Source organism: Musa acuminata, chromosome BXJ3-8, assembly GCF_036884655.1.
Source record: "Musa acuminata AAA Group cultivar baxijiao chromosome BXJ3-8, Cavendish_Baxijiao_AAA, whole genome shotgun sequence".
Classification (NCBI taxonomy): domain Eukaryota; kingdom Viridiplantae; phylum Streptophyta; class Magnoliopsida; order Zingiberales; family Musaceae; genus Musa; species Musa acuminata.
The window spans coordinates 44,347,780-44,361,860 of NC_088356.1; the positions used below are offsets into that span (position 1 = coordinate 44,347,780).

General features: G+C 35.9%; 1 protein-coding gene across 1 annotated transcript; it reads right to left on the minus strand.

The window, feature by feature from the left end:
• Positions 1-18: 18 nt before the first annotated feature.
• LOC135644550 (long chain acyl-CoA synthetase 6, peroxisomal-like) lies at positions 19-13,174 on the minus strand. Its single transcript, XM_065162218.1, has 23 exons — positions 12,970-13,174; positions 11,597-11,657; positions 11,454-11,531; positions 11,118-11,189; positions 10,939-11,020; positions 10,180-10,285; positions 9,996-10,072; positions 9,519-9,563; positions 9,335-9,421; positions 8,196-8,285; positions 7,999-8,078; positions 7,811-7,904; positions 5,364-5,452; positions 5,180-5,268; positions 4,210-4,339; positions 4,001-4,119; positions 3,158-3,281; positions 2,985-3,071; positions 1,926-2,029; positions 1,764-1,849; positions 576-662; positions 402-488; positions 19-326 (listed from the first exon to the last, which is right to left on the minus strand). The coding sequence occupies exons 1-23, from the start codon at positions 13,085-13,087 to the stop codon at positions 231-233; spliced, it is 2,088 nt and encodes a 695-aa protein (XP_065018290.1). The 5' UTR covers positions 13,088-13,174; the 3' UTR covers positions 19-230.
• Between the last annotated feature and the right edge of the window lie 907 nt (positions 13,175-14,081).

A 14,081-nucleotide genomic window follows, 5' to 3' on the forward strand; every position in this document is an offset into this window, starting at 1 on the left:
TGGAATTAAATCATCCTATTAATCATAAATAATTACTTTCCTCACTTTTATTGATAAGAGTAACGAAAAGAAAGTCTAAACTTGAAACCACCAATCAATAGTACAATCATCTATAACAGGAAGAGTCGCCAGTCCCACACCCCACTAATCGAAGGGGTAGCTTTATTTCTTCAACATATGTCGAGGAATTCCATCAGCTTTCATTAATGTGTGTCTAATTCTGATGCAGATCACAATGGTCTCTCGGATAGATCAGCTTTTGATACCTCAGCGTACATGTCAGCTATTGCCTTTGCAAAATATGCCTTAGCTTGAGGTCTCTTGATCTGGGAAGGATGAATCTTCATATTAGAACCTTGTCCATGCAAATTTAAATAGATGAACAGGAATAAAGAACTTGCCTTGAATGTTGGGGTGAGTAGACCATTTTCTAATGAAAATGGTTCCAGAACTAAGGTGACAGCTTTCACAAATTCAAAACCCCGCAGCTGGAAGCACACACATGGAGATTTAAGTTTTAGGGGTATTTGGCATCCAGAAATACTAATCCAGTCACCAAAGGTCAAGATTTTTACCTGAGCCTGCTTTCCTAGAGCATCCATATCTTCAAGGACTGCAGCCCTTGCCCGTCGATCAGCACAAAGATGTCCTAAATCTTCATACTGAAGAAACAAAGATTAGATCTTGTAAAAATTCATATAATTTTCTTTTCAAGATCGTTAACAGAAAAGTCAAAAGTAGAGGTCATTCAAATGCACAACCAATGATGAGGTATCTTGCAGAATATATTGATTTCCACATAAAGAATATAGTTCAAGTGACAATTCCATAATGCTGGATACAAGATTTTAGATACCAGTTCAATATTGGTTTCCACAACTTGTTGGACAAGTCTGACACCTGTGTACAGGCAGTACATCAATATATACCATCCAGTGTCACTCAATAATTAATAAAAAGTTAGATACCAGCCAGTGTCGAACCACAAAAACAATCTTTCTACTTGTAGAGGCAAAAGTTATGTACATTGCACATTCCCAACATTGGCGGAAGTCTCGTATACTGGGCCACATTTTTTTAGATCCCAAGTCAATGACTGCTTGTCTTGCAATAGCCAATTATAAACTGTACAAAGTTCTAGGATAGGATAACAATCCAATCTCCAAGAGAAAAGGTACGTGTAGAATGTCCTAAACTTCTGAAGGGACATTTTACAATAGTGATGGTGCATGCCAAAGCTCATTCATTATCTAAATAGGTACACATGTTTAAAAGCATATGTGAATCTCAGCTTCTACCAAAGTGTTTCATGGAATGCTCATGGACTTTGATTTTCAAGATCTTTGACAGACCAGCACATGGTCACCAAGCATCAACCTAATTTAGGTGTTTTGGTCTAATTTGTATGGCAACCTGCCAAGTCCAACTGGTCCTGAGTACAATTGTCCAAAACATTCTAAAATGTTGAACATGATTTTGAGAGTCTTCATGTGGATTTAGGTTATTGATGCAACCATGAGATGAGTCGATAAAAATAGAAATGAGATGTGAGTAGCCATAGAAGAATATGGTCACCAGCCAAATATTTAGTCCATCCTGATGTATTATATGCTCCGCTGACTGGCTGGAACATATGATGGATTGAAAAAAATTGTCCTTGGGCATGTGGCTCATATAGCCGTAAAACAAGTTCTATAAGCAAGCAGGAAAAATTAAAGTTTCTGCATGTATAGAAAGCAAAAGCAAGTCAAATGCAAATCAACCTTTATTCCTTCAGATGTAGCCCAAGCCTTCAATATGTCTTGATCAACTGAAACTATTGCAACTAGACAGGAGTTTAAGCTATCGCCTGCCAAAAAATAAGATGCTCACTGTTTAGATACATCATAAGTTGATCGCTACCTACTTGTAGTCAGCATAATTACCATAAACAAAGCACTGGGAAACAAACTTGCACTTGGCATATACGTTCTCTATCTTTTCAGGAGCTATGTACTCGCCTTGGGCCAGCTTAAAAATGTTCTTTTTCCTATCATTTTTCGTAAACCATAGGCATCAGATATTGTAATTATGTACATCAAATTTATAGTAGAAACCAAGTAAAAAACTACATTTTGTTCATAGAAATAAGAGCACAAGGACATTGTAAGCAATTATACACAAATTTTTTAAATTAGATGCTACAAAACAAAGATCACATAAGCAAGGATGTCAGAATTGTTCATTACGCAAAGATATGGAGCCTCCACTGTCTAAAATCAGAATTCTTTCATACATAATATTGGCACAAATTGGGCATGAAGCTCATGCTGATTGTTTTAATCCCTGTAACCAACAAAGGGTGAAAATGCACACTGTAGATACAGCATAATGCCCCATGCAGGTATCTGCTAGTTGACGTGTGATCCACAAGAGAATTACAACCAACATCAGATAACCTTCCCCCGAAACATCTCACAATGGAGTAATGCTATTGTCTTTATCAGTCACCATGATCATATTATCTCCAGAAAGTTGGGACATTATGGCTCTTGTTGTACCAAGATCATACCATCCTTTAACAAAAGCTCAGCTCCTCTTTTTGTGATTGAATTTTCAGTTTGATGGTGCACTCATATTTCAGTTCCATTCTTTGTTTTGGCAGGAGGTAAGAACCCTCCCCAGATCCTGCATTAGCGGGAGCCTCATGCACTAGGTATGCCTTTTTTACTATATTTTCACAAGTGCACCGCTTTTTCTAAAATAAAGCCCGAGGAAACAACACTTATCACACCATAAATTCAAACATTAGTAACTTTGTGTCAGAACCATTTAGAAACATTTTAGCCTGCACATGATCATAAAATTTTGTACAAGCTAATTGGTTTTCCTTTCACGGGTGACAGATAATGGAAGAACAGAAACTAGAAAATTGTTATATTTTAAAAAGAACAATTAATAAAAACTTTGTTATTGCTACTACATGAATTTGGTATTCCAATTACCTGTCTATGATTTTTAAACGCCCTCCAGGAAACCACAATCCTATGTCTCCGGTATGAAGCCACCCATCCTCGTCCATTACCTCCCTCCTGTCCAATTAATTGTGGTTTCAGTGAATTTAGGCTTTCTTAATATAGAGTAGCAAAAATATGAAGCAACAAGCCGATCTAATTACGTCTGCACTTCATCCTTGTAATAGCCTTGAAACACTATTGGACCTCTTACGCAAATTTCTCCGCGTGGATATGGCTGGTCATCCGACGTGTAGTTCATTTCAGGAACATCAACAAGCTTGATCTCTGTCAAAGAATGATCTCCAGTATGAAAAGGATCCAATAAATACTACAAAAAGAGTTGGGACTTCAAACAATAGTACACAATGGAACTCTCATTTCTCACAAAAAGATTCTGAAGCTTCTCATATTGGTGCCAGGATAAAACCAAAATAAAGTAATTATGGAAGCAAAACAAACAAAAACAACAAAATTGACAGAGAAATAGAGAGATGATAACAAGCTAGAGCTGAATTAGCATACATGTTACTCAAAGCTAGAGCTGATAACAAGCTATAACCTTTCCAGGATTAGAGTAATTCTGAAGTGGGGCTCAGTGCATTACCCAAGGCTAGAAAATTCATGTTACTCAATAGCTAAACTATGAGGGTCATCAATAGTTTTACAATACAAACCAATATACATGAGAAATTACTTATACATAGGATTAAGATTTTGGATTGATAACATTAGGTAGAGAGCGGAATAAGAATATAGAGACAAATCCAAAATAGAGTGAGAAGAGACGAAAATTGCAGATGAAACCAGATTGTTGACTAAAGAGAATAACAACAATAGCATTGCTTCCATTAGTAACCAGAGTGAAGCCTGCTACAGCATATTGCAAGAAGTAGGAAAAGACATGTAAAAGAATTGCAAGCATAACATATTATGTTAGGTGCAGTTTGCTAGTTTAGCTAGAGGAAATATCAGGTCTTTTTCCAAACCATAAAATTTAAGCTTACCACAAGCAGGATTCGGAGAGCCAACATGACCAGTTAAATTATCACCCTCGTCCATACAACTTATGACACAAGCTGTCTCCGTCATCCCATAACCTTCAAAAACTTGACCGCCAAAGCATCTAGATCATTGATACTTGTTAGCGATGAACAATAAGCAAATATAACAGCACCAAACAGTTGCACTTATGCTTTTAAGGAAACTTCCTTACATTCTTAAAAAATCCATTACATCTGCTGACAATGGAGAGGCACCTGAAGTCATCATTCGTACACGACCTCCAAGCTTTTCTCTTATTTTGTTGAATACTAGTCTATCCCACATTGGTGATGGATTCTTTCCTGGGAGGATACAATATAATTATAATTGATACAAAATCTGTAAGGATCTCAAATAGGAATATCAACAAACAATTACTAAATGAAAAGTAACTAATGCCACACAATAATATTGATGCCATTCCATATTTGTTTTTCGTATATCAGCTGCATCTTGATTTTTGAACTTTTCTATGTTTCTTTTATTATAGTTGTCTATTTCATACCCTAATTCTTCTGTTCTTCCTTTTTATTCCTGACACTGTTTAGCAAACAATACCAGCAAACAGTTATCTTATACATGAGTTAGCAAAACTAATCATATAAGAAGCCAAAATTGTGGTAAGGAATCACCTATATCCGACCCCAATATAGATTGTGCTTGAACTTGCAACATATTAACTCAAATTCAGATGAAATAATGTTGCACATCTGTTCATTGATAGCTCTTCTAGTGTGTATGTGCTATAACATCATGGATGACCTTGGCACGTGTTATCTAGCGATACAGATGGCTGTCAGATATGACAAACATTTGTAGTTTAGGCAATGTCCTACCGTTAATGAGAACTATCAGCAAAGGTCTACAAAAACAAAAATCAAAACAAACAAGTGACTATTGCACACTGTTGCATTAGTAACCACCCCCCGCCCCCGCCGCGCCCACCCCCCCCCCGCCCCCCCGCAAAAAAAAAAAAAAACAAAACAAAACAAATCTTTGAACCGCAGTAAGGCACCGTATATCAGTATGCCGACATGGACCGAAATGTAGAACCTTGACTCCTTGAGCACACATAATTTTTTCAATCTACATATTGCTTCACTTATCAGTATTTGTTTCTAGCATCTAATGCAATTTTTTACCATTTGCTATTGCTTGCATCTTGGCATTGTAGGCAGCATTGAATAACCTCTCCCTCAGGCCACCAGTTGTCTTCACAGCATTCATAACACTGAAATGAAATATCACAAATAACTCATTAATTTTTCTACAAAGATAACAGCACATTAAATTATTCTTTTTGGAAAATACACAACATTGTATTACCCAGCATATATTCTGTTGTATAATCGAGGAACACTAGAAAATAAGGTGGGCCTTAGAGTTGCCATATCATCCATTAGCTTTAAATTATCCTGGAAAAAAAATCCATCACAATTCGTCTACAAAAAGAATGTGTTCATGGAAATGTAACCCTTTGTATCGTATTAAAATAATTGCATGTTTAAAAATCTAAAGTATCATTATTTAAACCATAATGGTGATTTGACTGAATAAATAGTAACATGAAAAATTGAGTAAAATCTGCTGCAGCAGATGCAACTCAAGCTTTCAGAAGTAACACCATCTTTTATAATGTTATTCCACATACCTGGCTCTTAGGTTATCCTAGCATCCTAACTTTCAATATGAAAATAGAATAATCTTACTGCCAATGTCAAAGTTCAGCATGTAGTTCTGATGCAACCAGTTGCAATATCTTTCTAATGTAGAACACTTAAGAAACCAGAGGCATGATTATTTGTTTTCCTCAGACACAAGGGAGGCATGCAACAGAATGTGATTTGAGATTTGAGAAGGTTTAAGAAAAGTCCTGGAGATGAAGTGAAGAAAGCACTGGAGGTAGTCCTACAATAGAATCTACAATCCTAAAGAAAATTCCCAGAAATAACAGGGGCACATCCATGTTGTCTACAGTTATCAGAGAGCAGGTGACATGGATAGCTACAAACTCAAGTGATCATTTTTATTCTCCCAGAGGTTTCATTGACAAACAATACCAAACATATCTCATGGCAGGTTATTAAAGAACATCTCCAATATTTCTAATTTAGTTTCCCAGATTAGTCAAGAAGAAGAAAAAGGAAGTAAACGAGGAAAAATTGAAGAAACTAAAATTTGAATTTAATTGAAGATTTCAACTCTACAAAGAAGTTTCATCACTTCATCAATCAAATCTATCATAAAAAAGAAAGATCATTTTCCAAATCAATTATGCATGTTATCATCTTTGAATAAGAAAAAAGTGATTGATTTGACATGACATAATTATATCTTTATCTTTTTTTTTGTACTAAGGGAGTCCATAAAAGAGGAGAAGGGTATCATAATTGAATGTCAAAAAATGATAGAATAAATTGAAGTACTTTTATCACATGTGTGAATAGTGTGAGGCCACAATCTGATTCCATCGCCCACGAGTGAGAAAGTTGGAAGGTATGAGTTAATCTTTGAGCCTAAACAAGTATGCCGAGTGTCTTTTTTTCTATTATCTCTCGCTTCCTCTATCTTTCCCTTCTATTCTCACATTAAAAACAATTCCTCCACTGATCACAAACATGTTGTAGTTAAATTTGGTATTAGAGTTATCCTACATCAATAATAGTATAACTGGATTAATTTCCGGTTAATGCTTCACACCAAACAAGTTTTGTTCAGTTTGAATATATCTTTAAGACCAAACTGGCCAAAACCATCTGCACTCTGAGAGAAGGCACATGAACTACTGACCATATAGCAACATGCAAAATCATGTAAAGACTCGAAATGTATTTGATACATCCTGGTGGTTGCTACAGAATATTATGCACTTTGTATCATGACATTATTCCATTTGCATGATACTGCAACATTGAACAATATGATTGATACAGAAATCCTTGATAAAAGGACAGTCGCTACAGTCTTGTCAATAAAAAAACAAGCTTCAACTCTATCAAAAGGGGGAAGTAGAACTTGAATGAACATAATAAATTTGACCAGTAAAGAAATATGTCTGCTGATTCAGCCTTGGTCTGTGTGCTGATTCAGCCTTGGACCAGTGGATACCACTCAGTACGTGTCAGTTTGGACCAAATATTAAACCATGACAAGAATTTAAATCTCAATCAGATAACAGTTTTCGTAATTTACCAAACCGATACAATACCAGTATAATAGACAGTATACCGATCTATACCACCTGGTATCAGTTAAAGGTATGATTAAAAAATAATAAGACAATAGTATAATTCAATACTGGTACTTGGTCAAACTGGTAAATTCTGGTATTTGAAACCATAATTTCCAAAATCCACACTAATAACTTGTCAATGGTTTTTAATCTCCATTTAATGTTGCTTGCCTCAAGCAATGATTGTAAACCACATAGCCCAAGAATTATTACCGAACAGCTGGACTAGGACACAGGCAATATTTCCCCATAGATCATGACTGCAGGATAGTTTCACATTGCCTTGAGGTTGACTCAAGTCAGTTTGAAACCTGATGGGCCAAGTTTTTGTAGAAAGAATGAGTCCTAATCTGCTGCTTACAGCTTTGTATTAATTGCTAATTAGGTTTTATAATCATTTATCTAAAAATTGGTTGATCATGGTTTTGTCCATAGTTGTATCACTACTAAGCAGACAGTAGCCTAACTTAAATCAAAAGACAGGAACCTCTTAGTATCCAGAACCGTTTAATTTAAAGAAATAAAATTATGAAGTTCTTACCCCCTGGTAGAAACCAACAGCAACACCAAAATACACCAAGGAAATTTGGTTAACACGCTCATAGATGTGGGCCAAAGGTAGATACGATATATAACTGCAAGAAGGAAACTGAGAATATCTGAGACATGCCATGATTAACAACAGCAAAGGCAAATAAGAACCAATAAAACAATATAAGAATCACTAACACATCTGAAGGGTAGAACTTGATATTTATGCTAGTTCCAACAGAATTTGCAATTAAGCTTTTATGAGTAAGTACAGCTCCCTGTGGAACAAAGCTCATCCATAATTAATCAAATAACAGATACGGAAAGAACACTGCAACAAAAATTGAGCTGCTCTGAAACAGCTTTCATTTGGTCACACTGAAATTCTTCGGTACCTTGGGTGTGCCGGTAGTACCGCTGGTATAGCAAATAGTTGCAACATCTTCAGGTTTTGGTGGGCAAAATGGCTGCAGGTTACTATGCCCCTAAATTGCGAAGGAAGGCCCAATTTGGAAAAGGCAATAAATGTAAACAATAAAATATTAGAAAAAGCCAGAGAACTTATGTTTCATGGAAAAACAAAATAGTCTGGACTTTGGATAAAACTGATCAAAATTATATATGTAATATAGAGGCAAAGCAAAACACCTGAGTACAACATCAGGGCCATTCTTATAACACAGACCCATTTGTCAAAAACATGTATGGTTTAGAAAGAAATGAATGTCCAAAACAAGAACATCAATCAAGCACCGTCTGGTGAGGGTAAACCAAGAAAGCCTCTAGCAAACTTATGAAAATTTAAGCAAAATGCATTATGGATGAGAGAGGATGCTAATATTTCACACTTTATACCCCTTTTACAATGATGGGAAAATACTTCGACGAGCATCATTCATTGTCATACTTTTCCTATATCATCTCTTCCAACCTCTACTGCAGGCTCCCATGAATAATAGGATCAAGCAGAACTGTGATGACAATAAAAAGACCAATCTCTCATGAAATACCATGCAGCAAATGTATATTATGCACTCCATTAATTTCCATATTGAGAATGTGAACCTGAACTAACAAGCCCATAAAATTGTTATGAAAGTTGGATAATGATGATGTGTCGGTTTGGAAATTTCTGACTTGATAGACCTAGCACGGTCACTTAGTTGTAAGCATTTTGCACTGTCATTTACGAATAAGGTACCATTCAACAGCAAAAAGCTGCAAAGGGAAGACTTCGTTATCACAATTGCAGACAAGCTAAGATACTTCAGGTAACATATTTTGTATGCAAAAAGTGCATTGTTCCCAAAAATAAAAAAACTCAGAAATCTCCAATTAAGACCAAAAAACTTGGGAAATCCACATGTCTAATCATACAGGAAAGGACTTTTTTGGAGTAAAACTGTAAAAGAAACCTATTCACTTTATCTTTAAGCCCTCATCAAGTAAAAGACATTATCCTATAATCATGTCCTCTTTCAAGTCATGTGCAAATTATTCATGAATGTTCTCCGAATACATTTTCATAACTTACTTCACTAAGTAGTTTTGAGTAAGTAACAATCTCCACTCCAGTTCTTGAAGCAACGGATGGCATCTTTTCATCTATACCACCAACAACCTGTTATGAAAAGAAAATGCAAATAAGAAAATTCTAGAGAGAGCTCCTCATAATAACAACAAAAAATAATAACCATTTTAGATATAAGTCATCTTACCACTATCAAACGAACAGATGGAATCTGAGATAAGAAGCTTAGTAGCTGAAAAACCAAGTGAGAATAATAAGAAAGTTGCATAAAAGACCAGATTAAATACATTATAGGTGGAAAATTAAAAAAAAAAGTTAAAACGGTAATGGATAATCCTCTCACAGACAGTTCAAAACTAATAGTTATATAATATAAATAAAGTATTTCAAAAGCTACAATAACAGAATAAGTAACTTTTTTGGCATAATCAAATACTAAAGATTCAGCACCAACCTAAAAAGAGATGATATTATAAAAGCAACACTCAGGAGAAAATATATGATACTTGCACCTTTAGAAGAGTGTCTATGATATAAGGGTGCAAAGGGAGCACCTATGAAATTTTACCTTAATAAAAGAGCAAATGTGTCTTGTTTAATGTGCTTTAGCATGCATTAAATACAAGATCAAATAACTCAGAAAAGGCTCAAGAATGAAACTTACAATGCTCAGTGTTTGGGGTACACAAAAAATGACCTCAATGGATGCATGATTTACTATATACTGTACAGCATCTGGTCCTGCAAAAAATGTTAGTGCCTTCTATTATTAACAAGCAAAATAATATGAAAACAACCTTTTTTAAAATTAAGAAAACAACCTTACCAACTAGTGAATTAGAGCATACCTAAAGTGTCATATAGAGGCACAGATATGTAAGAGTATGCTGAGCAGGCATGGTCCACAATGATCCACTCTGGTCTATTTATAAAATAGAGTCCAACACATGCAGCCTGCAACAAGTAGCATATTAAAGTATTTATTTCAAAGGACAAAAAAGGAGAGAGATTAATTAGTTATTATATTGAAATTTATTTAATGGTTTGGCATGGATACAGCTACCAGTCAATCAACTTATGATGCGAGAGTGGAACCTGGTAGTGAATGGATTATAACAACAAATTACTCCCAGTCATTTAAGTTATCTATTTGGAATCTTTGCAAATCATCTAGCTACCCTCAGAACTCACAAGGGACCATGTTTTCCTCATAATGATTCCAAGAAAGTGTTCTTTAGTTTCCCTTTGCATCTCGCAGGACCTCTCATATGAAGTGACTCACCTTTTCCTAACTGATGCATCCAAAACTTGAGTAGAAGATACTCATAATCAAGGTTTAAAATTTCATTGTGAATGCATAGATTACTTGAGTAGAAGATAATCATAATAAAGGCCGAAAATTTCATTTTGGTTCTGATGCTAGAACATGGTTGGACTGGTCCGCGACCAATGCAAACAAATAACAATGCAATTCCTAAAAACCTAAAAGAATACACATGGGCATTGTGCCACAGTACCAGCATATCAGCACCTGATTGAACTAGTGTGATATCATTAGTACTTCGGGAAGTTCCTAAATGCAGGATACCCGAATCTAATTAACTTACTCTGCGTATTCCGTGATATACAAGGCCAGATCCTATTGCTGACCTGGAGGTACCAGCTTCACCATAGGTCATCCATTTGTACCTATAACATGTAAGATTACGCAACATCAGATATCAAAAAATCCATAGAAAATGACATAATAAGCATCCCAGAGGCCAAAATATTAGAAAAGCCTTACTCTCCAACCGTTCCATCCACACGAATCCTTGTTCCCAAGCATCTGTAATCTCGAAAAGTCTCGACAGCATGTCTAATCATTGTCCACAGTAAAAATGATTTCACAAAAATAGTAAGCATGTATAAACGAGGATGAAAGAGCATGCAATAAAGCATACATATAAACGATAATATTTGGACAAGAAATAAATGATCCTAATGTAATACATAAAGAACACAAATTTTGAGGATTATTTTGGTACATCTGGTATGATAATTAGCAAAGTACATAGCATTTTTGTTTTTTCAAAAAGCTCGAGTATATCTTAGTGAAAAAAGGAATATTGGAGATACTGACTCAAAATTGTCATGCAGTGTTCCAATATCAGGATGCTGTGGATATCTAGAGACTAGCTTCAGTGGTGATTGTGCAGATCTGCCAGGATAAGATAAATATTAGATGAACCATGGAATGATCAATGATACCAATATAAATTCTACCTGTACACATTCCATTTCCCAGTTTGCAACTTCTCAGGAAGAACAACACTGTAGCCCTGTGCTGCATGATGTGAAAACTTAAGATCCACTCTTTATTAAGAAATATATACTTAAACATGAGAAACTAATCGACAAAAAAAGAGAAACTAGCAATTCTGGGTCTATCAAAGAAGAGATGTCATAAGTGTTGTAGTAGATGATGTCTTGGAATAGTCAAACAAAATAAAGAAATAAAAACATTGTCTTCTGGACATACAATTGAATTGCAAACTAAACCATGTGTAAGCAAAAGACAAATAAGAAATACCTAATAAATCTAGTGAAGGAGTTCTTCTAGGGAGAATATTCTTTTTGTCCTTGTCATGTTGCCATGCTTTTGGATAGATGGGTCGAATTTAATTGAATATGAAAAAAGCACTTATGTCATTACCACAAAACTGTAATCATAGATGATATAGACACATCAAAATGGCATTGCATGGATCTTTGAAAATTGCAAATAATTCTCTTTTAACATGAAAGTACTATGTTTGTGACCAAAAACTGAGTTGAAAAAGGCAAAAGAAAAATTACATAATATGAGGATCTAATGCTGACTTAAGTAAATCAGATGATATGATCCAAGTAAATCAGATGATTTAAGTAAATCAGAAGTTCAATTTTAGGGTACAAATCAGTGGACAGTGGAAGGATGAGCGAAGGATGAGCCTCACGATGAGAGAATAGATAAGCCCTTAAGTTATATAGACAGCAAATGGATCGTGGAGAGAATAGATAAGCCCTTAAGATATATAGACAGAGAATGGATCGAGTAAAATGCTTCCATAATGAACAATCGTGGATGCCTTGGATTAAAAATTCACAAAATAAAACCCCTGACTGCACGAGAAATATAAGATCCACCCTGTCGGACGGATCCTGCTTGATGATGTGGGAATTAGCGAGACTGATCTCCCACCCCAAGGAACGATTTCAATGCAACGCAATTCAAGATAATAGCACGTGATGCACCAAATACTCAGAGGCAATCTGGAATGCCTATGAATCACGAACCAAATTTCGTGACATCAAATAACTGTAGCACATACGAACAGAACAAATAAAAATCCCCACTTTGTATTATCCACCTAGAATATACTCAAAAAGGCAGCGCCGAGCAGAGATTCGACGATGTGGAAGGATTTAGTGATCACTTGTTAGCAGTTTTATTCGACAAAGCCCCTTTTCCATCCCTTCACGATCCCATCATACATCAACAGAACCATCCAATCCAACGACGGAGAAGAAAGGGAGGTAGAGAATAAGAAGAACCTATTCCGATTCAATGGGTTTCCCAAAAAAGGAACGCAAGAAAAGCCGAAAAAGACGAGTACCGAGCGCGAACTCGCCGGCGGTTGGATTGGCGATGAGACGAGCGTTCGGATCGCGGTCGCTGGAGGCGAGGAGATGGCCAGCGATGGCTCGGAGACGACGTTGGGGAGCGGAATCCATCTCCAGGTTTGTTCGTCTTTGCCCTTCCTGTCTTCCTCTCACGACTCGATCTCGCGACACATTAAGATAACGATGGAATGCAATACAGCGCCGGAGATATTTTATTATTTAGATAGGACGGCTTCTCTTGCGCAGACGTCTAGTATTCGTGTCACCATCATCCGCACGCCATATCCGAACACTTTCCATGACGGCCTTTCTTCGGCAGGTTTCCTCACTTTTTACCATATCTTGATGCAGCAAGTGTTTCCACCGGGACAACATGCTTGGAATTAGATCTGTGGTTTTTTATTTTAAATAAAGTTGATTAGTTTAAGAATCTAAAATTTTCTTTATGAAAGTATTTATTAAATATTTTATTTAAAAAATTATTCTTCAAATTAAGAATATTATTTTTAAAAATTATTTTACCTAAAAAAACCCTTACTGTTGGGTTTTAATCGAATATTTTGTTCTAATTGATTTTTAACCTACATGCTCCTTTTTTCTTTTTTGCCACATTAATGAAAATATCTTTTCATTCTCCGTTAGTGATCTATCACGAACGACATCATTGGTCACCTCTATCTGCCTCCATGCCATGCTCTCACGATCACTAATTATCTTATTTCTTTTATCCTCCTTTCCTTTTTCTCATCTCCTGTAGCCCCCCTATGCTTCCATATGGAAGAATAACCCAAAGAACCAATTGTGTATCATTATCATCGGCACAATCAACCATCGTGAGAATATTACATGTGCCCTCATTTAGCTCAGCTACTTCAATGTGTTTTATGCCATCATCAATCGCCTTAGTTCCATCCATTGTCCATGGTCCTTCTCCAATCCAACAAATCACATATGAAGAAGGATATTGCTATTATGCTCTTTACTTTATTTGTCTCCCGAAAAGGAGGTAACGAGTGACACCACTCAAAATAAGAATGAAGGGTGGAGGAAATGGGGCAAGCGACACTATATAAAGAGAAAGAAGAGGGGAATAAGAGGAGAAAGG